The following is a 27,177-nucleotide window of genomic DNA, read 5'->3' as shown; positions in this document are numbered from 1 at the left end:
CTCTTTTTTTGCTTAAGCCCAACAATGCAATATCAGATGTATGAATGATGGGGTGTGTGAAGAGGACCATTGCCATTGTCCAAAGGGATATACAGGAATCTTTTGTGGACAGCGTGAGTATAAATTGTGTTTGTGGTCTTTGCCCTGTGTAGTACTTGATCCTTTCTAAACTGCACACATCCAAGACTCAACATGTTGTCACTTATTCCTCTCCGTTTCATCAAAAGAGACTACTAAACCACCCAGTATAATCTGTCGTACACTAACCTCTGGAGATCTCCTGATCCAGGTGGTCTCGAAGTACCTACTGTTTGTAAAGAAGAACACAGACCTTTTTCGACTTACGTCACAAATAGCATTTCTTCACTTCACTTGAACATTTGAGATGTCTCCCCAATCCAGCACACCAGTGCCTCTCAAACCTGTCCTGGGACCCCCACTACTGCACATTTTTGATTGTCTCCATTGTAAGATACACACAATTCTAGTCTTGCAGCCTCTACTAATGAGCTGGTGAGTTTAATCAGGTGTGTTAGATAGAGACATCCCAAATCTACAGTGGTGGGGGCTTACATGACAGGTTTGAGAAGCACTACCCAAGGTGACCAGTTCTTCTTTGGATTACCTTTGACCCTGCACCTTAATGCTTCACAGCATCAGCTCATTTCTGGTAATTGAACTCCTCAGGTTCTTGTCCAGACCCCAGACATCTTGCGACTTGATTACTGCAATTCCCCCTTGCCCTCTTTCCCTCCTTCCTCTAACTTTAGCTGGACAATAACTTTATTCTAGAGCTGCTGTAAAGCCAAAACAATCTCTGTTACTTTAATTTCCTATTATCTCTGTAAAGCTGCTTTGAAACAATCTATATTGTTAAAAGCGCTATATAAATAAAGGTGACTTGACTTGTGTCCTCTGAAATTATGATGATTGGCTTGTTTTCATTCCCCATAAATTATTTGTCACATCTTTGCTAAGGTTTCTTTAAGGGCTTCCAGGTCCTGCTAGAGTTCAGGTCAGTGATATTTCCACTTGCCTTAATCAACCAACCTCTTAGTCCTTGCTCTGTCTCATTCCAACAAAAGGGGCTTTCGCACCAGAGGAACCTTTTCATAGTTCCTAGAACTATTAGCGGAAGTACCCGCTTTTTGGCGTGTTCGCACCGCAGGAACTAGGAACAATTTTTAGTTCTAGGAACTTCTTTTGGGGAACTAAACTAACTCCTACTTCAGAGTCGGGTCTAAACCAGCACTATAGGAACTACCAGTTACGTTAGTGTACACTGATTGGCCGAACTCGAACACGAGCACCCACCGTTTTTTTTTTTTAAAGCTGTGTAAACACACTGATTATAGCCTATATACAGTATTTACTCCAGAAACTAACTCTACGAACATAGAAAACAGTGATAGATGAGCCTCTTAACCCTTAAGGGGGTCGCACACCGGACGCGCAGCTCGGCGGCGCGCCACGCAGCGCCACGTCTTTTAAATTCGAACACACTATTCTCTATGAGAGTACACACACCGGCGGCGCCTTTCGGCGTCTGTCCGCGGCGGCTCAGGACCGTGTTCAAAATCCTGCCGCGCCACAGAGCGCCATTTACATAGTTTTATATTAAATTTACATGTATGTGTCTCAAATCGTAGTTAATGTATATACGGACTTAACCCTGTGCTGCAATATACATTTAGTTTTATATTTATTTACAGAAATCAGAAAATTGCTGATGTTATCGGATTTTCAGATGAGAGTTGTCCTAGACGTGGCGCGACGCGGCGCTGAGCTGCGCGTCCGGTGTGCGGCCGCCTTTACACTGAGGAGGAATCCAACGCAACTTTGAGGGAACCAAGCGAAACATGCATGCAGGTGTCCTGCTTTGTCATAAACTGTAACTGGCACAGACCTCTGCAGGTCATCAAGGTTCTCCAGGGTTGCAGCAGATGTAAATCATCCAGAGAAGCAGTCGTTTCTGTAGGAGTTCAAGGCTTTGCTCATAGATAACAGAGGGCAAGCCAAAGCTCTTGGCTCGTCTGTTTGGCACTCAGCTAATGTTGAAAGTCTCTTTGATTCTGGTTCTAAAGCCATGGCCTTTTGCCAAGGTTTTGAAATGTAAGATGAGCAACAATAACCTGTCTGGACATTGACTGTGTTAACAGCCGGCCTGTAGTAAGCCAGTCCTAATCAGTGTTCAGTTGTCCTGAAGTGTCCTTCTCATATGTTTTTCACATGGGACATTTAACACTAATAAACCTAATAGAATTTAGCCCACTTTCATCATCAAATCATGCAGGGCAGGTCCAATATATTGGCGTTTATGTGAAGAATGTGTGTGAACTTATGATTTGTTATGCATATGATAGTCAGACTGTTCCTGCACTATTGAAACAGTGTTTTATCCCAGGTGGTTTTGTTTCAGCTGTCTGTGAAAAGACCTGTCAGAATGGTGGCCGCTGCATTGGACCAAACCTCTGCGTGTGTGTATACGGCTTCACTGGGCCACTGTGTGAGAGAGGTAAGAACAACCATTCACAAAGCTGTGACTATTACTGTCAGCAGCATATTTGTGCACAGTGCACACACACTCTGTGTTGTCACATGTTCATTTAGGGCAATGAATACAAAAATCAATTTGCACAATTAATCATAAAACACTGACAATATACATAAGAATGTAAGGAATGTTTGGTAATATTGTACTATAAGGTTTAGATTAGTTAATGCATCATGAACATTAATCTTACAGCATTTATTAATCTTAACGCTAATTTCTACATACTTATAAATTTCAATGCTAAACATGTCAATGTCAAATGTCTATGGATAATTTTATTTTTTTCAAGTTTTCACTCAAATAACTTTTGCCCTTCATCCTCTCTGTTCATTTGTTATTCTTTATAGTGAGACATTTAGTGGTCTGTTTTTTGTTGTTGTTGTTGTTTTTAGTTTATAAACCATACTGGATGAGTTAACTTTAGTGCTGTAGGTGAGGTTTGCACATCAGTCACAGAATGTCCTAAAATTCAAACCATTGTTTTCAATGAGTGAATACACACTGACTGTCAGCAACTTCAGAAGCTGCTCAAAATCCTGCCTTGCCACTCACATACAGCCATTTTACATTAAATTACATTATATTTGTCCCATATCTAATGTACGTAATAAATTCACCCTAGGCTGGTTGATGCATTGTGCATAGCTTTTTTTTGCATTCTCTTACCCTTGACACAGTGTGGCACTTCTCGTCCACTGTGGCTTTATGATCTCTTGTGAGGTTTCATTGACAGATACTGTGGCCGTTTCTCAATATGCATTCTTGTCTGTATTTGTGTTCTTGTGGACTTGTGAAATGTCATCAGTTGCTGGCCAAGTACTGTCCCAATACACAAGATTGCATTTTGGCAAGAACGGTTAAAAATCCCGGAAGTGTTCTTGACACGCCCATTTTACCGTGGATGCATCGGTTGGTAACTTGTGTGAATTTGACGGCAGAAATATCCCAGCATTCATTTCGGCATTCGAGGAAGGAGAGGCAGGTCAATACAGTAAGTCGTTTTTCTACAATTTCGTACGCTATTTCATCACTAAATTCTCTTCTGTGTGAAGAGAAAAATCAACTGTGTAGATTTCAAATATTGGCATTTTTTACGAAAATTTATGGCGAATCGAAAATGTGCTCAAACGTTTTCGGAAGTGAGAATCTCCATAAGCGTTGCTTTATTGTTTTGAATATACATTACATTGTAGTGTACAGTTGTAGAGTAATCCCTTGAGCTGAGGGTAGGCTTGGGCGATAAAGCCTGGATGTTATCGCCAATAATTTTCGTTATGTTTGGGTACTGCAGACGTGCGGGGATATTATTGCGTAATACCAGCAAAAACACATCGTCTCAAACTGTCAGCAGCGTTCTGTGTGCTCGTCACCTTGTGAGTTCATTCTTCCAAGAACAACTAGCAAGAGTGTTCTCCCCAAGAACACAAGTCTGTTCTTTGCATTCTTGGTTTTGAGAAACACCCTGTATCTTCTGTGTAGTTTTGGTTCTTTGACTTTAGTTGCCTTGGCTGTGTTTATTCTCGGTGTCATAGTTGCCATAGTTACCCATTGGGTCAATGATTAGTCCCACCTGTTCCTTGTTTTATCCTTCATTCATCCTGGCTATATGGAGGGTTTGGTTTGTGGTGCTCCTGTGGTTTTTCCTGTGCTTCTGTGTTCCAGGGTGTTTTTTTTGTGTGTTCATTAATAAATATACTAGTGCAAACGGTATATTTATTAATTAAGTGGCTGCAGAAAAGGAACGTTGAAGTGTGGATCTAGATCCACACTTCAATGTTCCTTTTCTGCAGCCACACCATGACAGAGACATTTTCCAGACATGGTTTATTATACAACCCTTATTGAGTTTGTGCTGCTTCCAGGGTCTGTCCTCAAACCTCCCAGATAAGGCATGTTTTTTTAGTTTTTTTTTTAATCTTAGGCTTTTAAAGTGTATGTCTCACAGCATACTCTTATTGCACATGTATGTGTGTGTCATTTTTGGGACCCTTTGTACATGACAATTTCAGGGGAAATGTATTTTTTTACCTTGTCATTTGACAAGGTTACTGCTGAACATTAAGCAAATCATGTTTACAATAGGGCTCTAGACAATGAGAGTCCATCTCTAAATATGTGCTTACAGCCTTGCAAAATACCAATAGCTATTTATTGTTACTAAACCTGAAGAACCACTGTATCAAATTTGGGGATTCATATACTTATCATTTGAATAGACAGCTGAGTGAAATAGTATTTCTCGTGCCCTTGGAATAATACACAAGTTAAAAATAATTTAACAATTATTAATAATCCATGATATATTTCTTTCAAAACATGTTTTGTGACGAAATTGCTATATTTCAGGGTTGAAAGTTGGTCAAAAAATGGCTGTTGTGAACCACATTATTAATAGTCCTGAATTGTAATAACGAGATATATAGAGCATGTAAACAAAGACAAATTCTGCATTTTATAAAATGCATAAAGCAGCTTGGAAAAACCGCATGACAGTGAGTGCATATTTGTAATTTTCTATATTAATGAAAGTGTTAGTATTTTCTTGAGAATGAGATGTAAATAAACATCTATCATTCATGATTAAGGTTTCATTTTAGAATAAACCCATAAAAAATAAATTAACTAAAATTATATTTACACACTGTAAAAAATATAATGATCAATAAGTTATGACAAACATATGTTTTTACATTGCTTTAACTCATCAAAATAAGTTGAGCAATTTTCAACTTAATTTATACAAGATTTTACTTAATTTAAGTCATTTTAATGTAATATAAGTTGAAATGACTTGAACATCCAAGTTGATTGTATTTTTGTACTTACAATTATTATTATTATTATTATTTCTTTTTTTTTCTTTTTTTTTTTTTTACAGTGCAGGGGTTTTGAAATAAAACGAAATGCTGGATGTGTTGGGTCTTGTATTGTGATTGTAAAGTATCACATGGATATTCAAATAAGTTTCATATGGAAAAATATTCTGAGCAACACTGACTATTTATATTTAAATTTGAATCGTAACCTTAGCTGCGACTCTTGAAAAAAGTATTCATGCTAAGGAAGGAGAAAATGAGGACAAAAATAGTTTTTTTTTCTTTTTTTTTCTTTCAGGAGTTGGCACAGAAGCTGACGGTAAATGAAAGCTCATGGTTGTGTAATGCACAGCACATGTCAAGCTGCACAGGACAGCTCAGACTACCTGAGTCATTCTCTTTCCAGACGGCCTCCATGTGCTGCTGCTTTACTCTTTTAAACATCATTATATGGAACATGTTTCTTTGTTCGTTTTGCAGACATTGGTTCAATATAGGCTATTAAAATTCCTCTGGAGATGGTGAAACAAACAGTCTGCAAATTCAAAATGCACAAATGTTTTCTGTTCATGCTATAGTTATGCTTCCCATTAATACCTGGGTGGACTTTGTTTCTTTGTTCTATTTTCTTTTTTATCTTCCAAAATATCCTCCATTTCATACATTTGATGGAATAATTGTCCTATTGGTTGCCATGGATAAGGAATTATTTTCTTTCTTTAAAAAATGACAAGATTTTTCACATTGTAACTGTATTTTCATGACTATAAGAAATATACTAATCACTGAAATGTAAAAAAAAAAAAATCATTCTTATTACTATGTGAAGAAATAACTATTACTTAAAGATTTATCATGGTTGTGTATGTGCTTCCTTTATTTGTGCTAATTGGGGCATAAATCCGGCTGCATCTTCTGAACGCTTCTGTCTCTTCATCATCTGTACAGGAGCGCAGACACACATGTACAACAACAGCTTTTCTAGATTCTGTCATTAAGAGAAAATAAAGCATTTTTTGTCCAGTAATCTTACTTGGCTGGTGAATGATATGTGATAATTTGTTCTTTTGACTTGAAGATTCTGATAATTGTGATTGTGATTTATATTGATAGATTACCGAACGGGCCCGTGCTTCATCCAGGTCCTCAGCAGTAAGTGTGCAGGCCAGAGCGGGGGATTTGTGTGCAGTAAAGCCCTGTGCTGTGCCACGGTGGGTCGAGCGTGGGGTGACCCGTGTCAGCTGTGCCCTCCTCTCAGCTCGTCCTGCAGCACAGGGTTCATCACAAACACCCGCACAGGAGCCTGCCAAGGTCAGCACTGGTTTATTACATTATTAAAGTGTGTAAAGTACAGTGATGTATCAGTAAATGTATCAGTAAAATGCTTTGTAAATGTTTTTTATGCATTTATACTTTCAAAAATCTTTCAAAAATACATTTATGCTTAGAGTTATTCATTTAGTTGACACTTTATCCAAACATAAGTGATTGATGCTATCGAAACAGGAATATGAGAATGGCAGATTGAAAACAATAATATTTGGGGAATTCTGTTTTGTGGTGCTGGTAGCTCAGAAATCACACACTTTATCTAAAGAGTAAACTAAACGGCAAATTAGCGTAGGACTGCAATCCCATTAAAGTGTCGATGTGAGTGTGAAGTTCTGCGGCTGATCTACTGACAATGCTCAGATTAAAGAAGACATACGGAGCATCTAATGTATTTAATGAACAACACAATCTACCAAGAGCAGTGCAAATTAGCGTAGAGTCGCAAACAAGCAGAGCCGCTGATAATCAGGTGCGGGTGATCCACTAACAACATAGCAAATAAAATAAATAAAAAATAAATGTGGCTTGGCAAATTATATTTTTGGATAACGTCTTTCCAAATAAATGAACACGAGTGTCCCTTCTACCACACACTCTCTGTTCTCTCTTCCTCCTAGTCAAGTCACCTTTGTTTATACCATGGTCTGGGTGAATACTCGATTCTGATTGGCGGCAGGGTGTCCATTAAAAAGTGATAGAGGACACCTAGTAAAGGAGTTCTGGTGAAACTGACTGTTTACCGTTCGAAATTAATAAATAAATGCGCTGGCTACATCAGCTACATCAGTAACCATAGCAACAGGCAGTAAACTGAAGGGTTCTACGAGATGAGCGGACTATAAATATCTCCGGTTGCTAAATAAACCGTCAGGTGTAACCAGGGAAACCAAGTTATTGTTTTTAAAAACTTTAGATTTCGATTGTAAAACTAATTAAAATATGAACTAATGTTTTAAAAATGTGTTATTTGGCAAGTGACCATGGTATAAGCGGGTTAATGCCCTTCGAGGTGTCCATTGTCAGGTATTAATGGACTTCGGCGACGCGCAGCGGAGGACGGTTCACGCCTCGCCGTCGTCCAATAATACCTGACAATGGACACCTCGTCGTGCATTAACCCTTACTTATATAACGCTTTATACAATACAGATTGTCTCAAAGCCACTTTAGAGTGATAACAGGAAAATAATGCATTTCACATGATGTTTCGACTGGAACTCGACCCTCTTCTGGTCCTCTTCTGGTCTGGGTCTCGACTGGAACTCGACCCTCTTCTGGTCTGGGTCTCGTCTGGAACTCAACCCTCCTCTTGTCTGGGTCTCGTCTGGAACTCTAAATATCTCCGGTTGCTAAATAAACCGTCAGGTGTAACCAGGGAAACCAAGTTATTGTTTTTAAAAACTTTAGATTTCGATTGTAAAACTAATTAAAATATGAACTAATGTTTTAAAAATGTGTTATTTGGCAAGTGACCATGGTATAAGCGGGTTAATGCCCTTCGAGGTGTCCATTGTCAGGTATTAATGGACTTCGGCGACGCGCAGCGGAGGACGGTTCACGCCTCGCCGTCGTCCAATAATACCTGACAATGGACACCTCGTCGTGCATTAACCCTTACTTATATAACGCTTTATACAATACAGATTGTCTCAAAGCCACTTTAGAGTGATAACAGGAAAATAATGCATTTCACATGATGTTTCGACTGGAACTCGACCCTCTTCTGGTCCTCTTCTGGTCTGGGTCTCGACTGGAACTCGACCCTCTTCTGGTGTGGGTCTCGTCTGGAACTCAACCCTCCTCTTGTCTGGGTCTCGTCTGGAACTCGACCCTCCTCTGGACTGGGTCTCGACTGGAGCTCGACCCTCTTCTGGTCTGGGTCTCGACTGGAACTCGACCCTCCTCTGGTCTGGGTCTCGACTGGAACTCGACCCTCCTCTGGTCTGGGTCTCGACTGGAACTCAACCCTCCTCTGGTCTGGGTCTCGTCTGGAACTCGACTCTTGTCTGGAACTCGACCCTCTTCTGGTCTGGGTCTCGACTGGAGCTCGACCCTCTTCTGGTCTGGGTCTCGACTGGAACTCGACTCTCGACTGGTCTGGGTCTCGACTGGAACTTGACCCTCCTCTGGTCTGGGTCTCGTCTGGAACTCGACTCTTGTCTGGAACTCGACCCTCCTCTGGTCTGGGTCTTGACTGGAACTCGACCCTCTTCTGGTCTGGGTCTCGACTGGAACTCGACCCTCCTCTGGTCTGGGTCTCGTCTGGAACTCGACCCTCCTCTGGTCTGGGTCTCCTCTGGAACTCGACCCTCCTCTGGTCTGGGTCTCGTCTGGAACTCGACCCTCTTCTGGTCTGGGTCTCGACTGGAATTCGACCCTCTTCTGGTCTGGGTCTCGACTGGAACTCGACCCTCCTCTGGTCTGGGTCTCGACTGGAACTCGACCCTCCTCTGGTCTGGGTCTCATCTTGAACTCAACCCTCTTTTGGTCTGGGTCTCGACTGGAACTCGACCCTCTTCTGGTCTGGGTCTCAACTGGAACTCGACCCTCCTCTGGTCTTGACACAAGCTGTTTAGCTCCCAATTTCTCCCATTTTTTATAGTACCAGTGGACCATCTAAGGGTGTGTTCACACTTTCAGTTCAGTTTGCTTGGTTCGTTTGGTCCGGACCAAAAAACAAACAAACAATTAGTCCTCCACTTAGTGTTCAGATTGGCATTTTTATTACCGAACCTAAAGATACTGAACCTAAAGGCATAGGGATATGTTCACAACCTGATTGGTAAACTTTTATGATGGATTGCCTATTTTGAGACGGAACTTACAGAACATCCAAAACGATGCTGTGTTTCACACTGGTGTCTTTCTTCAAGTACATACATTCGCAGTAGTCTTAATGAGTGAAGGTGCAGTCTCATTAGCGAAATTTTGCAGGCAAAAGAGGTCTATTGTTATCAGTAGTGTAGCAATGTATTAAGCACAACTCACACATTAGTCATTTTCAAACTAAGTAGCTTTCTGCTGGTCAGTGTGACAAATCCGTGTGTCCAACTTGTACACATTGGAAAATCTGCGTGGGGAAACCATTTTGCCTTCACATGAAATTCCTGATTGTGTGGATACCTAGAAGAATGACTGGATTTTGCCCTCGAAAATTGAGCAAGTGTGAATATGACCACACCTTGGGTCATTTAATCATTCATTTTTCACTCATCTGATTTTTCCAAAAATGCTGATTTATCCAGGAACCAAAAAAGTGACTATTTATGAGTGAGTTATTGAATAATTCACTCACTCAATTTAAAAAAAAAAAAAATCTTTCAAACTAATTAAACATTTTTAAATAGACTGCAGCAATTAACATTTTGTCAAAACTCTAGTAAATGACATGTTATTTTGTTTAGTTGTCTGATAATCATTTCTGTCAGGACCACTACCGTCAAATACGATTGACAATTAGCATAAAGTTTGGATTGGCGGTATGGTTCCGTTCTGGGCGAGAACTCCCTGCGCATCCATGCAGCCTAGCATGGATAAGAGCAGGGAGAGCAGCAATAATCCCCCTTGGGGTAAACAGAACAGAACCAACATGAAAATTTGCAAATATATTTAATTCAAGATTTTGAAGTACAACATTATTCGATAATTATTCTGATTCAAGGGGAATCAGAATGTCAAATCCTGACTGGGCGAGAGGAGGAGCTGGGGATGGAGGAGGGTAATTAGCTCCTGAGAAACGCGATAGCTGCTGATAATACTAAAGGAGCTTATATATGTATATGGTGATAGGCGTCGTATTCCTATAGGTAGATGTGGATCAGCTGAGGGTCAGCTGATGCGAGCTTGACTAACGTGACCTGCCAGAACTAACGCTACGCTTGATGATCTTTATTTGAAACAAAAGCAATCGGGATTTTTAATTTATTTTTAGTTTTGTTGGTTTGATTTTGGATTTACCCATCTCACTGTGTGATTTATAAATGTAACTCTTTTAAAAACATCTGTGGTTGGTTGTCTTGGTTATCAGTCTAGCCTTCAAGATGATTTAATCTTAATTTAATCTAAAATGATTTAAGGGAATTGCTGGTACTTCAAGCATGCAATGTTTTCTCTTTGGCCAGATGTTGATGAATGTAAGGTTGTGCCTGACCTGTGTGAAGGAGGAAGGTGCATCAACACAGTGGGCTCCTACCAGTGCCAGTGTCCGGTGGGTTACCAGCTGAACATGAGCTTGCTGAAGTGTGAGGGTGAGTAATATACTCTATCACAAACCATGCCAAAAGGAGAATAATAGCATGCTTAACTAAATAAGAGACTGCGACATACAATCCCGACAATATAGGGTTCATAAATCCACACTGTAATTGTCTGATCATGACCCACTGATGCTAACACAGGAAATGACTGGTATTTTGTGACCAGGAGGTTATAATTGAACTCCAGGAGAAATATCTCTGTATCAACACACACATTCTAGCTGATCCCTTTCATTAAAGGCATGTACAGCTGTTCACAGTATTTTTCTCTTTCCCTGCCATGCAGGACCAAAATAACAACTTGACTTGATCATTCTAAGTAAAGTGTATTTCAGTGTATATATTGCAATAAAATCCCACAGATGTGGATGAATGCGCCAGCATCGAGCGTGTGTGTGATGGAGGACGCTGCATGAATTCAGTGGGCAGTTTCTCCTGTGTGTGTGCGTCTGGATACGTGCCATCTGTAGACCGGACACGCTGCCTTGGTGAGTTAGATGCCGAACGACTCTTCTGTCCTGTATAAATGTAAGTGCTGATTGGACTGTTACCAGCTTTATACTAAAGACTGAAACCCCTTTTCAAAAGGACTATTGTAATGGTGTGTTTATATCTGTGTGCTTTGTACAGCCTTATGCAGCACTTATTCATTCATAATAATTCATTACATTTATATATAGTGCTTTTCTCAACACTCAAATCTCCTCAACTACCACTGCACACTGACTATGCAAAGTCATAGTGCGCCAGAAAGCAGCTTACTGGTGGAGAGGAGACAGGGTGATGAAGCCAATCAGTGTGTGTATATATATATATTAGTGCTGGGCACGATTTATCTCATCCAAAATGGGTCACCCTGTCGGGGGTTTATTCTGAGATAACAACCGGCTGGATGTACATTATCCCTTACATATATATGGGGATGATAGGAGGCCATGATGATATACAATAGGCAAGTTTGTCCAGGATGCCAGGGTTACATCCCTACTCTTTTTGAAAGACATTCTTGGATTTTTATGACCACAGAGAGTCAGGACCTTATTGGAACATCTCATCCGAAGGACAGTGCATTTTGACAGTATAGTGTCCCCATCGCTATACTAGGACCCACACAGAGCACAGGGTGAGCACTTGACCTCTCTAGACCTCTTCCAGTACCAACCCAGTTTCCCATCAGGCAGTGACCAGGCTCAACCCTGCTCAGCTCCAGTGGGCGGCCAGGCGAGAGCTGCAGAGGGAACGCTGCCTGTTGAGGCATGTGCTGAACTCTCTGTTTCAGACTTCAACCTGTAATCAGCCATGCAGCTTTCCAGACCGAGAGAAAATACACCAAATACACATGCATTCTTTCATTCATGAGATGGAATAGGACTTTACTGAAATTAAGTGTTCTCCCACCTAGACCTCAAAATGAAATGAATTGACTGTAAATATCTGTAAGTTTGATTACAATTATAGGTAGCATTTCCCACATTTATTATTCATATACACCTATCGATCTATTTGTTGATCTATCATGTGAATCTCCTACTGAAAGGCACGAGCCTTTGTTGTTCACCTATGTTAATGCAAGCCTTTCTAAATATACTGTATTGACAGAGAGTGGGATGGATGCCTCTATTTGAGCATTCAGTCTCTTGCACATGCGCAGTTGTCCTTAAGGCTGAACATGAATGCTGTATCAGTGGACTGTGCTGATGGTAAAAAAATAACATCACCCAAGATGGAGCGGAAAGCCAATAAAGGGAAGTATACTTCCCTTAAGTTTACAGATTAGTCTGTAAACTGTTAAACAACAACAATCCAGCCATGTTCTGCTGAGGACTGCTGTTCTCGACATCTTCACGGGGAACAAGAATGCGTGACATTATTTGCGTTCCTGCCAATAGTGAGATATCTAGAAGAAAATGGGGAAAAAAGAGTTGCGAATGAAAGCGAACCAGGGCAGCATCAGAGTCTCTTCTGTAATAGTGTAGATGAACTCTGGCCTCTTTAATGCTGTGTTTCACTGCAGACCAGTGCCAGAGCATGTGTGGATCCGTCGGTCTCTCTATCATGTCTGAGGAATTCTGAGAGTATCCTTTGATTTTGATGAAAGCACATGTACAAATCGCATCCATAAACGCAGATGTCATGGAATACTACAGTTCAAAGACATTTCCTGTTCTTTAGATAGTTTATTATACCTGTGTGTGTGTGTGTACATAGCACAATCCACCAATAACTACAGTCAAGTCAAGTCACATTTCTTTATATAGCGCTTATTACAATACAGAGTGTTTCAAAGCAGCTTTACAGAGAATACAGGAAAATAATGCAACAAAGTTTGTTTCCAGAGGAAAATAGTGTCATAGTTCAGCTTAAGTAAGTTCAGCGATGTTTCATTTTTGTTGTAAAAAAGTTATTAATTTAGTTCATATATATATATATATATATAGCCGCTCTGGAGTAAACCGTGATGTCATTGTCCAGCTCTGTTCAGTTCTTGTATAATAGTATCAATGCAGGCAGATCAATATTGTTGTTGAATATTAAATTAAATGTTAAATTTAATGTTATTCCAGTACCTGGCCTGTAGACCCGTTCGCAATTTGGTGTCGGGGGAATTTCTCACTTGAACTGAGTTAGTGGGTCCGTAGACATGAAAAATCACCGAGGTGCACGTCCGCCATAGTGCCACAAATTACATAATGGTCAAATCATATATGGCCGCCATCGGATGATGATGAAAATTGATGATGAAATTAATTTCTGATATTGTTATGAACATATTGGGTGATTTTTTTTACCTTAAAAGGTCATGGTCAAGGTAATTTTCCTATTCTGAAGACCTTGGCCATTATTAGGAATACAAACCAGATGCAATAAGGCTGATTCTACTAAATCTGACTTTTAACATTCATTGTTTTTATCATCTTGTTATTGAAATGTCAACATCATTTTTCAATAACTAAGATTTTTTTCTTTATAGTCACTTTTTATTGTATTTTTTTCCACAATGATTTGTTTTAATTATAAACAAGACATGAAGAGAAGAAATGTAACAATTATAAACATCCCCTTTGAACTTTTATTTTAATTGGGTGTTAGTACAATGATATCAAATAAAACAATTGGGTGCAAATAAAACTATGTAGCAATAAAAGTGATACAAATTACATCATACCAAATTAACTAAAAGTGCACTATATAGTCTGATTTCTCTCAAAGTGTACTGTATGTGTGCATGCATGTTAGTGGGATGGGTTTTCACAGGATGATTTTTCCATTTTTCCATGGCAGAATACGGTGCATGAAACTCCGGCAGCACGACAGCCACATCGCCGATTGTCACACTTGCCTGCACACTTACATACTGTGAGATTACATACACTTACATTTCCCCTCTTCTTTTAGTAGAGACTGTTCTCTCAGTTGAGGCTCTTCTCCATGTGTGGGCTGTTGCTGCTGTGGCTGTTCCTCTGCTATCTGGCTGACCTTATCCTCCCCCTGTGTGGACTGTCCATTATCCTCTCCCTCTGTGGAATATTGCTGCTGTGATAGCAGTTCCTCTGCTGCTGACTGATTGTCCTCATCCTGTAGAGGCTAGAGAAGCTCCTCTAGGTCTCTAGCACTGCTTCTAAAGAGCTTGTGCTTGGGAACCTTGAACAGAGCTGCTAAGAACGTGAGAAGAGGCGCTGGCATCATGGTTGTCTCCCATGATGCTTTTAAAGTCAGTACTGTCACAGAAGCTGTCTTGCAGACCAAAATCAACATCCAGGAGCACTTCTCTCAGCTTGGTGCCTGCCTCTCTCATTATGTCCTGATTCTACAGCTTGATGCTGTAGCATTAATGTCAGATGAGAAAAAAATGTCAGATTCATTCATCCTACTGTTGGGAGCGAATGTGACCAATTCTCTGTAGTGATTAAGGATCAGCTGTTTCATATCACGGGTCTGGAAGGTACTTGTAAGCACCTCGCCTTCTTCCAACAGGCTCAATGCAAACTCCACAATATCAATCACAGTGCAACACTCTCCCTTCGCCAAAAACTTGTCAATATATGAAAGAGCATGAGCAAACAGCACTTGCTTGATGTTGGTAATGGCCGGTTTCTCTAGTGCTTTGGCTTTGATGCCACGTTCATATTTTCGCATGTAGTTCTGGCGACAGAGATTGTGGCAAAATAAATCAGCTGATATGACTGATTTAATAGAGCTATCTTCATCGTCCTTCAGTCGATCTGCAATTCGTGTGAAAACTACATCTTGGTTATGCTTTGCTGCAGCAATGAGTTTCTTCGCACTATCATACTCACAAATTCTGTACTTGTCACGACATTTCTTGTGTTCCATATATCCACATATAACACAGGGCAATGTTCTTGCATCCTTGTCAGACTTGCAGGTGCACAAGGTGTAACACTTCTCCGTAAGGTTATCATGAATTTAACACTTGTAGAAGCGTCATCTTCTGTCTCACACACCTTAGATTCTTCAATTATTTTCTTCTCAATAGATGTCAGGTTGCGAGAGTGTATGACTTGTAGCATTTGTTGGTATTATGGTAAACAAACATGCTATTATCATTATCCTCATCATCATCCCCCATCAGAGTTTTGCTACGATTTGTAACCACATCATTACGGATTTTAGCAGCTTGTTTGATTCTCTCACGTCCTGTCTTTTCACTTGTTACAGGCAATTTATTATCTTCTTGACAGATGATGCATAACCTTTGATTAAGATTTTCCTGATCTGCCATTGAAGCAACCAAAGGGCCAGGTATTTTAGAATGCTCCATGTTGATCAATATGTTGATCAAACCAAAACTCCATCAGTGACAGAATGGAGAAAAAAACCTTGGGAGAACCCAGGCTCAGTCGTGGGCCAGTTCTCCTCTGGCCAATGAACGAACAGTGTATGATTATGATTCAGGCAGCATTATAGGTCAGAAGTCAGATTGGTTTGGAACAATCAGAATATTATCCAGTTCATCTGGTTGAAGATCGGAGTCATGCCGGTATGGAGACGGGTTTGTTGAGGATCAGTGCCGATGGCTGTTGTGTCGATGAGGCCTTACAGGGGAGAGTCTAGTTGACACAATCTCTGCTGACACTTCAGGGATGCGTTGTGGTCGTGTCTAGGCGCAGGTCCACCATCTGATCTGGATATGGCCTGGATCCGGCTGATTACAGTAAACCTAGGAATAAGAAGAAAGACGAACATTAGCGTAGATGGCATTTTTTATGGCATAATTTTGTGAATTGGCAAGTTTTGACTTTTGATATATATTGACTTATCAAGTCGTCTCCATACCGGCGTGATGACTCCGTCTTCCAACCAGATGAACTGGATGATATTCTGATTGTTCCAATCCAATCTGACTTCTGACCTATAATGCTGCCTGGATCATAATCATACACTGTTCGTTCATTGGCCCGAGGAGAACTGGCTCCCCGACTGAGCCTGGGTTCTCCCAAGGTTTTTTTCTCCATTCTGTCACTGATGGAGTTTGGGTTCTTGCCACTGTTGCCTTGGCTTTTGGCTTGCTAATTTGGGGACATTTAATATTTTACAATATTATTGATCTGCCTTACTTAGGGTGGACAATGACGCAATTTTCTTCTAGAAGCAAACTTTGTTGTATTATTTTCATGTTATCACTGTGAAGCTGCTTTGGTACAATCTGTTTTGTAAAAAAGCACTATATAAATAAAGGTGACTTGACTTGACTTGACTTTTGAAGTAAGGGATTGAATAGTCAGCAACCCGAGCTTTATCATTTGTTCATCTGCATTATATCTGTTTTTTATTTGTTGAACATCGATAAAAATTTTACCCTTAAATGGGTTTGGGAGCTTTTTGTATTTCCTAAGTCGGGGAACAGACACAGTCTCTATATGATGATATCTAGGTGAAAGAGACTCTATGTGATGGGATTTATCTGACCTTGGTGACGTGAGACAGCTAGCAGACGGTCGGTTTAGCCAGTCTATCTGCTTCCTGACCTGAGCCCCAATTCATGTTTGAGCTCTAAGACTATGTGCCATATTACTAGAGAGAAGAGCAGCACCATCCCAGGAGGGATGAATACCATCTCTTTTCAACAGGTCAGGTCTGCCCCAAAAACTTTTCCAATTTTCTATGAACCCTATATTATTCTGCGGACACCACTTAAGACGGCCAGCCATTGAGTGAGGACAATCTACTAAGTATCTCATCACAACGGCGAAGAGGAAGGGGGCCAGAGCAAATTACTGTGCCTGACATCGGACTTGCGAGTTCACACACCTCTTTAACGTTAATTTTAGTGATAATTTGTGCCGACGTGAATAATAATCTTAGAGAATTTACGATTAGCATTAGCCAGCACTTTTAAATTTGCTTTGATGTTAGGCGCTCTGGCTCCCGGCAAACATGTGACTATGATACTAATCTTCTCCATCAGCCTGACTATCTCCCTGCATTTATCACATGTGTAGTCCTCACCGCTGACAGAGATGGCTATAATATACATGTGACACGAAGTGCAAGTGACAATAACAGCAGAAGACATTACTCTGTTGACTGATCTTACTCACCACAGTTGTTTGATAGACTTGTAAATGGCGCGCAGGAGACGGCAAGCACGGATGGCAGGTTAACAGGCTAGCGATATACTAGCGTATTGTGCTAGCGATAATGATTTAGATAAAAGCTAGCGATGTCAGATTAATGTGATAGGCAATATTAGACAATATCTAATATATGTTGATGAGTAAGTTATATTTAGCAATATAAACAACAAGGAATGATAGTAAATAAAGATTCAAAGCAGAAAGCTATACAGAGCATACAAACGCAAACCAGCAGCAAGGCAGGATTACAGGTGATCCCATACAGTATTATTCAGAGGTACTCATACTACTACAAAGTATCTTAACAGCCTTCTCTGTACTTCACTGTATGCATCAATGAAGGGCAGACACACGTACATAATACAGACTTGAATCACCTTGAAGTGGAAAATATGCTTTCACCAGTTTTCAATTTGTTCATTACCAGGGGTTCAAATCTTAACCTGAATATGAACTTTCCATGGAGCACCTTTACACTCAGTTTTTCGTTCTTGGACTAAATGTGTTTCTCTGATTGTGCATAGGTGTGTGTTTGTGTGTATTTCAGACCAGCACACAGGCGTCTGTTATGCGTCAGTAGTGAATGGACGCTGTGCTCAGGTAATCAGCGGACGCTTCAGTAAAATCCAGTGCTGTTGTGACCGTGGCCAGTGCTGGAGTCAAAGAACGGCTCCTCAAACGTGTCCTGTGCCAGGGTCAGGTGACTAATACACACCTTCATATAGGCTCATACTGCATCATACTTATTTTGCTATTCCGTTTTGTTATTTATTATTTTATTATTTGCAATTTACACTGAAAAAAATTATAAACGCAACACTTTTGTTTTTGCCCCCATTTTTAATGAGCTGAACTCAAAGATCTAAGACTTTTTCTATGTACACAAAAGGCCTATTTCTCTCAAATATTGTTCACAAATCTGTCTAAATCTGTGTTAGTGAGCACTTCTCCTTTGCCGAGATAATCCATCCACCTCACAGGTGTGGCATATCAAGATGCTGATTAGACAGCATGATTATTGCACAGGTGTGCCTTAGGCTGGCCACAATAAAAGGCCACTCTAAAATGTGCAGTTTAATTACACAGCACAATGCCACAGATGTCGCAAGTTTTGAGGGAGCGTGCAATTGGCATGCTGACTGCAGGTATGTCCACCAAAGCTGTTGCCCGTGAATTGAATGTTCATTTCTCTACCATAAGCCGTCTCCAAAGGCGTTTCAGAGCATTTGGCAGTACATCCAACTGGCCTCACAACCGCAGACCACGTGTAACCACACCAGCCCAGGACCTCCACATCCAGCATCTTCACCTCCAAGATCGTCTGAGACCAGCCCCCCGGACAGCTGCTGCAACAATCGGTTTGCATAACCAAAGAATTTCTGCACAAAACTGTCTCAGGGAAGCTCATCTGCATGCTCGTCGTCCTCATCGGGGTCTCGACCTGACTGCAGTTCGTCGTCGTAACCGACTTGAGTGGGCAAATGCTCACATTCGATGGTGTCTGGCACTTTGGAGAGGTGTTCTCTTCAAGGATGAATCCCGGTTTTCACTGTACAGGGCAGATGGCAGACAGCGTGTGTGGTGTCGTGTGGGTGAGCGGTGTGCTGATGTCAACGTTGTGGATCGAGTGGCAGAAGCTGAATTCCTGGAAGCTGAAAACATCCCAGTTCTTGCATGGCCAGCATACTCACCGGACATGTCACCCATTGAGCATGTTTATTTTTATTTGTGTACATAGAAAAAGTCTTAGATCTTTGAGTTCAGCTCATGAAAAATGGGGGCAAAAACAAAAGTGTTGCGTTTATCATTTTGTTCAGTGTATTTTGTTTTTACTGTACATCTTTCTCATTCCAGTTAACATTTAGTCTGTGTTTTTTTTTAAAAATATATAATTTAAATGGCAGGATGTGGAATAGCAATTTTTTTATAGATAATGGATTTCAATGATTTAATGTTTTAATTAAAAGGATTGGTTTTTTTTATTTGTTTTTTTTTTTGAAGCAATTTACAGATTAATCGATTAAGCCTTTTTTTTGCTCTGCCAACAAAAATTATTTCAATCTTCTGGAACAAAATGTATGTAGTCAGTTACATTGGAGCGAATAGCTGAATTAAGGCTGCCACATGAACACAGATAAAGAAGGGTAATGTTCACTCAAGTGATGTTATCCGTCCGTAATGTTGCATAGACTGTTGGGTTTTATAGTCTACTGTGTGTAACGATGAGTCGTCCTCTGATAACCTACCCAAGGACAGGTTATTGAAAATAAATTAAAACAAAACAAACAGAACTAAATGAGGACATGACTTGAGCAGGCATAAACATGACCTGACTTGAACGTAAGCCATGAAAACAGGACTCACTGACAGTGGGTTACATTAACAATATGTGACAAACTTAACATGACAAACATAAGGGTTAAAATACAAGGTCATGGGGAATGCATGACAAAACCCAACCAATGAACAGGCAGAACTAATTAAGCAAAATCCAATGAGAGGACAGAAATTATAACAAGCTTACAAGACTATGAACACATGACAGGAAATAACCAATGACCATGAACAAAACCTAAACCGACAGAGCACTTAATCAAATGAACAAAAGCCAGAGTCCAGGAGGGTCTTCAGTCTGGAGGGAGGAATGGGGTCCGTGGAGAAGTGACCAAGACCATGGAGTCTCTCTCTGTTCTGTTCCCTACAGATGAATACTTCAGCATCTGTCTGGTGGGCTCGGCTCTGAGTGGTTACAGTGAGCAGGATCCAGATACGAACCCTCAACACCCCAGCACCTTCAATATTACCACTAATGACCAGATACTTCACCCACTCAATGACAATGGACACGTGACACCTCAGATTCAGCAGACTGGTAATCGATTTAAACCACAACAACCTGTTTTGGGTGAGCAAAATCTTATGACCAAGAATAAGCCTTTCAGGGAAATAAAAAAAAAATCACGAGCAAAAATAAAATAATAATAATAAATGAAATAAATAATTTAAGACGTTTGGTCAAAAATACAGTAAAAACCGTAACATTGTGAAATATTATTACAATTTAAAGTAACCGTTTTGTATTGTAATATATTGTAAATTGTAATGTATTGAATTTTCAGCATCATTACTCCAGTCTTCAGTGTCACATGATCCTTTAGAAATCATTTTAATATGATGGTTTGATGCTAACTAGAAAACAGTTACTTTGAATTGTAATAATATTTCACAATATTACTGCTTTTACTGTATTTTCAAATGAGCTACGTAGCCATAGTGAGCATTAGGGGTGGCACGGTACATGAAAAAACATCCGAACCGTTCGGTTCGCTTGTCTCGGTTCGGTGCGTGTGTGCGTCGCGCGGTTCGCACGGTTCGACGCATGCGCAATGTAGCCTTGTGCCCGTGCTACTGCTAATACAATGCTAAATCATAAATCAGACAAATGTAGAATAACATTACAATGTCCAGCAATCGATTTAAATAGTACACTGGGTTTACTTAGACATTTAATGAGATCAACTCCACTAGGCTAGGCTATATGTTGTTTTTTTCACGTGAATAAATAGGCTACATAGATCGACTGTTCCACTGTATGTACTTTAATGGTCCAGTGGCAGAACTTGCCAAGCGTGTCAAAGGTTCTGAGTTCTAATCTGCACTCGTATATATTTTTCTTTTTCATCAAAACCGATTATGTTTATCAGCGGTTGTATATCAAGCAGGGACAGATTTGTATGAATTTTGTTTTGTGATTTCATCGGAACGAATAGAGTAGCCTAGAGTCTCCTCAACGGACTGAAGCGCGCGTCTGAGTGAAGAATGTGCGGCCGCTGCGGTGTGTGCGCGAGCCACGAGAACACTGTATCAGCGCCACTGATCGCAACGGCAACGAGCACTTTGATCACTTGATTAAAAAAAACACATTTCAGCGCTAGATTGCTTCTTATTTAACAAACGAACGAAACGAATACTTTGCTAGTTAACTGGAAATGTTTTATTTATTTGTATTGGTACATCCGTGCTGGGACATAATATCAACCCTGGCAAAAAGTGGTGACAAATAACTGTCCGACACAGCCCACGGGAAATGAGAAGCTGCGTTTTGCAAACACACCCCATTTATGAAATAAATTAATTAATAATTAGATAATTCAGCTATATATCATATGCTGAAGTAAATTTTTGGAGTGTTAAAGATTAAAAGAAAAAACAACAACAAGAACCGTACAGAACCGAAAACCGTGACCCTAAAACCGTGATACGAACCGAACCGTGGGTTTTGTGAACCGTGCCACCCCTAGTGAGCATAAGAGAACAAAAGTGAACTAAATCAGTAGTTTTGGCCAGTTTAATTAAAAAAAATTGACCAGTAGATTTATATATTCTTTGCAAAAAATAAATAAAAATCAATCAGACAACAGTCTATTGTCAAGCTGCTTATGAGGCCCTGATGAGTTTTATTTATTATTTATTGTTTTGCAGTTAATGTAAACAGGTGTCAGCTGTTCCCTAATCTGTGTGTGAATGGCCGCTGTGTGCCCATGGGCTCTGACTACCACTGCGACTGTAACACTGGATACAGAGAGGACAGCAGAGGAGAGTGCTCAGGTCATTTCACCTCCACAACACAGGCTATGTCTACTAATCAACTGTTAGCATTGTCCTGAACTCAAATCAGACTGTCATTGTGTTCAGTTGCTCAGTCAGTACCAACAGAATGAAAAATGGTCCAGAATCTGACCCGAAATCTCAAAGAGCCTCAAAGGCATATTAGAAAACATGTGCAACAATAACTATCTAAACTAAAGCAATGACTTTGACTTACTGATGTGAGTGTTGTGTGTTTTCTGCTCAGATGTAGATGAGTGTGCGTTTGAACCCTGCACTAATGGAAACTGCATCAACACTCCGGGCTCCTACTTCTGCAGATGCCACTCAGGCTTTCTCAGAGTTCCTGGAAAACAGGCCTGCATCGGTGAGAATAAACACGCAAATTCACAGAGCTAGGCTATATATATATATATATTTATATGGCATCAGTATTTGTATGTGAGGATCGATCCTCTCCAAACAACGTCAGTATCACAAGTATTTGCACTTATTTTTGCACTTACATTGTGTGTCTATATATATATATATATATTAGGGCTGGGAATCGATTAAAAAAAATTTACTAATTAATTGCACAATTTCTGTAATTAATTGCAATTAATTGCGCTTCCCCCAAGCTTGTAATCATCAATATTTAAACTTAGAATCACCTAATTAAACAACACAGGAAAAAAAGGGAACAGAAAATAGCCCTATATTAAAATATTAAACATCAATATATCAATATATTATTCTTTTTCAATAATCAATCAACATAATCAATTTAACAGATTATTATTATTATTATTATTTTATTAATTATTAAAACAAAATATAGTCCTACAAAGCTATTATTACCAGAGCATGTGATCAGAGCAGGTCATTTTACCATTGTTGCCCAGCATGGCTATACCAGCTCAGCAAACAGAAGTCAACAGAGAAATTTCACGTTACTTGAGTGGACTTTACTTTTCCAGTGCTTAGTACATGATTGAAGCCTTTGGGCCGTTAACGACAGAGCCGCCGACACACACACACACACACACACACACACACACACACACACACACACACACACACACACACACACGTACATACACACACACACACACACACACACGGAACGGAGAGCTCGCCGCTGCTGGGCCATTAACGACAGAGCGAGCCGACACACACACACACACGCACGCGCGCGCGCGGAGCACAGAGCGCGCCGACCGACACACACACACACTCACGCGCGCGTGCGCGCGGAGCACAGAGCGCGACGCACATACCGAGCGGAAAAGACCCGCTCATGAAAGCTGCCCGAGAATGAAACCTGACCGCCGAACATGATTTCGGCCTTTTTAATAGCAGACGCAACAGGAAATCATTAAAACGAGGCAAAAAAAAAAAGTGCTGCGTCAATTGACCTTTCGCCGGCCCCTCCCCCAAAACGGCCATTGTCCAATCACACATCATAGCAACCGTTACTATGTGAGCATGTCCGACAAACATTCTCCAAGCAAGATGGTGAAGCGGTGCGCCCACGGCGTTTGTAAATATGTGGAATAAGGGCTGCCTCCGATAAAAAACATTTTCTAATCGACAATAGTTATTCATTTAAGCCATTAGTGGACAAATCGCCCCTTTATATTAATTGAATTACTTAAATTACTTAAATAGGCTATATAGCCTACAGGATAATGAGCGTTTACGTAATATAGCCGTACGACCGCACGCATAAAGCTTGCCACAAAGAACCAGTAAAAGTAATTTGGGGTCAGTAAGATTTTTTAAGAAATTAAGAAAAGTAATAGGCAAGGATGCATTCAATTTATCAAAAGTGACAGTATAGACATTTATAACGTTAGAAAAGCTTTCTATTTCAGAAAACTCTGAAACTTTCTATTAATCAAAGAATCCTGAAAAACAAAACAAAACAAAAAAACAGTTTTCTACATTGATGATAATCAGAAATATTTATTGAGCAGTAAATCAGCGTATTATTCCCTCAGGTAACGTTAGGTTGCACGTTTTCTTGCGTGGGTGGATGTTGGAATCAATGATCACGTTGTTTGCATTCGCCTATGATTTGCCGAAATCAAAATGCTGACATTGAAAGTCCCGCTCGGAGCGGTAAATCAAACAATGATTTGTCCCTAAATAATGATATATTAAATCATAATATATTATATATTATTATTATTGATAGGATGATAACAGGTGTCGTAATCAGCACTGCTGCTGTATCAGTCAGTGGTTAGATCAGCTTTGCAGTCAAAAAAAAAAAACAGGACAAGGGAGATATAAACTATGCATTATTAATTATGACAAATAAATTATGCCCAAAATACGGGACATTTGGAAACCCTAACGTTAGTTTTTTCCCTTCCCCAAGAACAAAGCACATAACGTTAGCAGGGCTGAACTGGAACAAAAAAAAATTGTAATCAAATTTGCTAATAAAAATTAGCAAAATATAGCTAACAGCTCAGATATCTGCGATTGTCTGCAACAAATCGGAGAAAATCAAGACAGAAGAAGAGGTCTACAATGCCTGGGGATGCTGGTTGATCACAAACTTCCAAGATGCCGTCTGCAAGTGTTTATGTCGATTGCGTGGGTATTAGAGATTTTTCTGCGATTGTCATGGGGTTTCTCAGATTTCACTTGAGACCGGTATGCGTTAGCCTCGATAGTTGTCGTATCTCCTTCATTGTGTATTTTTATATTTCGAATATATCCCTCCACGGCATACTGTAACCCCTTTTGCCTCGATCTGGAGGATATCGCGGAGGTATTACTCCAAAAAAGGTCACTGACACGCACGGGTATACCTCTTCCCGTCATGGCAATCTGTCGCGCTGGTCGTGTTTGACCATTTGTTTGTCGGACGTAGCAACAGTAACTAAGGGGGGCGGGGCTCGGCGAAAGGTCAATTGCGTTGTTTTTTTTTAACGCGTTAAACATTTCAAATTAATCGCAAAGATTAACGCGTTAATTCCCCCAGCCCTAATATATATATATATATATACAGAAACATCACTGTATTACTTTATACACTATATACAAAGCACTATATTAACAGCACAGCTAAATGTGACATTTACTACTATGGGTTTTTGTGAAGACTGTTTTAAGTTTAAGGCTTTCAATTAAACTAAGGTTGAATGGCTATAATTACCCATTTCATCCACAGAAATTGAGAAAATATCCATTTAATAATAGAGACATCAGTAGCAGTATTGATGTCAGTGAGACTGGCCTTCATACACAGTACATAGTGCGTCTCAACTGGACTTTTGTAGTTTCAAATGTGATAAGACCTTTCAGTTTAATTTACACCGCAATCGTTGGTCCATCTCACGTCACCTCTATTGTCTTAGGCCCTGTTTACTCATGGGATTAAAGGTGCACTGTTATTTCTCAAAGTTGTTGCTGAACATTGTTGATATTTGAAATCAATCTAAACAAACACACCCCTCTCTTCATGGCTCCGCCTCCAAAGCTCATCCTCCAATCCTAACCGCCCTGCTCCGAGTCGGTCTCGAACCCTGATCGCTGGCATGCGAGGTGGCAGGTGCAGTAACAAGAGCGTTAAACAGTGAACACTGCGTTCTCTAGCAGTCATCAGCCTGCACAACTCTCACTAGATGGCCTCCGTTACACAATTCTGAAAATGACCATATATACACAAGAGTAAATACAAACAAGAATTGTTTGTTAGTTGCCAACAGCACAGCAGCTCCAGACAAACAATGACACTCAAACCCAGTGTTACTCACGTGTGGAGCGAATCAAAGCAACCTCCGCGTCTGATTTCAGGCCTTCCCACTGAGGTCTCTCCAGCGCTGGAAAGCTTTTCTAATACTAACGCAGTTAATAAGCTCCTTAAGCTCTTTCCTGATTATAACCCTTCATTTTCCAGTGATATTCCTCTGAGCTTTTCTCTTTTGTAATGTCTCTCAGCCATCTTGTTTTTCAAATGTCTCTTACCCCACCTCTAAGATTTTGGTCGATCGAATCACAAGTAGACAAGGGAGACACTTCTGTCCTGATTTCATAGAGGTGAGGGTCTATGAGCGCCAGGGCCGGTTCTAGACATTAGGAGGCCCTAGGCAAAATTCATGTTGGAGGCCCCCCACCCCCAATAAAAAAACACTTGAAACAAATATGATTCCTAACCTTTTTATTTATACAACATTTAATTTTAAAAGCAGTATATTTTTACTTACACAGTACATAAGTTTGGACACATTACTATTTTTAATGTTTTTGAAAGAAGTCTCTTATGCTCATCAAGCCTGGATTTATTTGATCAAAAATACAGAAAAATAATATAGTGAAATATTATTAAAATTTAAAATAATGGTTTTCTATTTTACTATACTTTATATTTCTGTGATGCAAAGCTGAATTTAGTGTCACGTGATCCTTCAGAAAACTTTATAATATTCTGATTTATTATCAAATGTTAGAAATGGTGCATAAAGGAGAAGTTCACTTACTCATCATATACTCACCCTCATGTTGTTTCAAACCTGTATAAATTTCTTTCTTCTGCTGAACACAAAGGAAGATATTTAGAAGAATGTCAGTAACCAGACAGTTTTTGGGTCCCATTGACTTCCATAGTAGGAAAAAGATATACTATGGAAGTCAATGGGACCCAAAAACTGTGGGTGAAACAACATGAGGGTGAGTATATGATGACAGAATTTTCATTTTAAAAGTGAACTTCTCCTTTAATATTTATTTTATAACCTGTGATACTTTTTTTCAGGATTTTTGATTATTAAAAAGTGTTTTAAAAAAGTCTTCACTATCACTTTTTATATATTTAACACATCCTTGCTGAATATTCCTGTTTTTTTCTGTATTTTTGATCAAATAAATGCAGGCTTGTAGAGCATAATAATAAACTTCTTTCAAAAACATTAAAAATAGTAATGGGTCCAGACTTTTACCGGTACTGTATGTACATATTAATCAAACTTTATCTAAGGTAATCTCTTTTTTGTTTAATGAAGACGTTATTGTTGTTG

At 39.9% G+C, this 27,177-nt stretch overlaps 1 protein-coding gene across 1 annotated transcript in view; it reads left to right on the top strand.

Annotated features, from left to right (window-relative positions):
- Positions 1–27,177, top strand: part of fbn2a (fibrillin 2a) — a 104,423-nt gene that overhangs the window by 2,500 nt on the left and 74,746 nt on the right. The window contains exons 4-12 of the mRNA XM_082157320.1: positions 18–113; positions 2,420–2,515; positions 6,484–6,681; positions 10,824–10,949; positions 11,321–11,446; positions 18,105–18,257; positions 20,262–20,462; positions 22,040–22,165; positions 22,413–22,532. Of these exons, the coding sequence (XP_082013446.1) occupies positions 18–113; positions 2,420–2,515; positions 6,484–6,681; positions 10,824–10,949; positions 11,321–11,446; positions 18,105–18,257; positions 20,262–20,462; positions 22,040–22,165; positions 22,413–22,532 (1,242 nt within the window). The remainder of the gene's footprint in view (positions 1–17; positions 114–2,419; positions 2,516–6,483; positions 6,682–10,823; positions 10,950–11,320; positions 11,447–18,104; positions 18,258–20,261; positions 20,463–22,039; positions 22,166–22,412; positions 22,533–27,177) is intronic.

The sequence above is a fragment of the Leuciscus leuciscus genome, assembly GCF_965113295.1.
Source record: "Leuciscus leuciscus genome assembly, chromosome: 24".
In the NCBI taxonomy this organism is placed as follows: Eukaryota; Metazoa; Chordata; class Actinopteri; order Cypriniformes; family Leuciscidae; genus Leuciscus; species Leuciscus leuciscus.
This window is presented reverse-complemented; position numbering and strand designations above follow the sequence as displayed.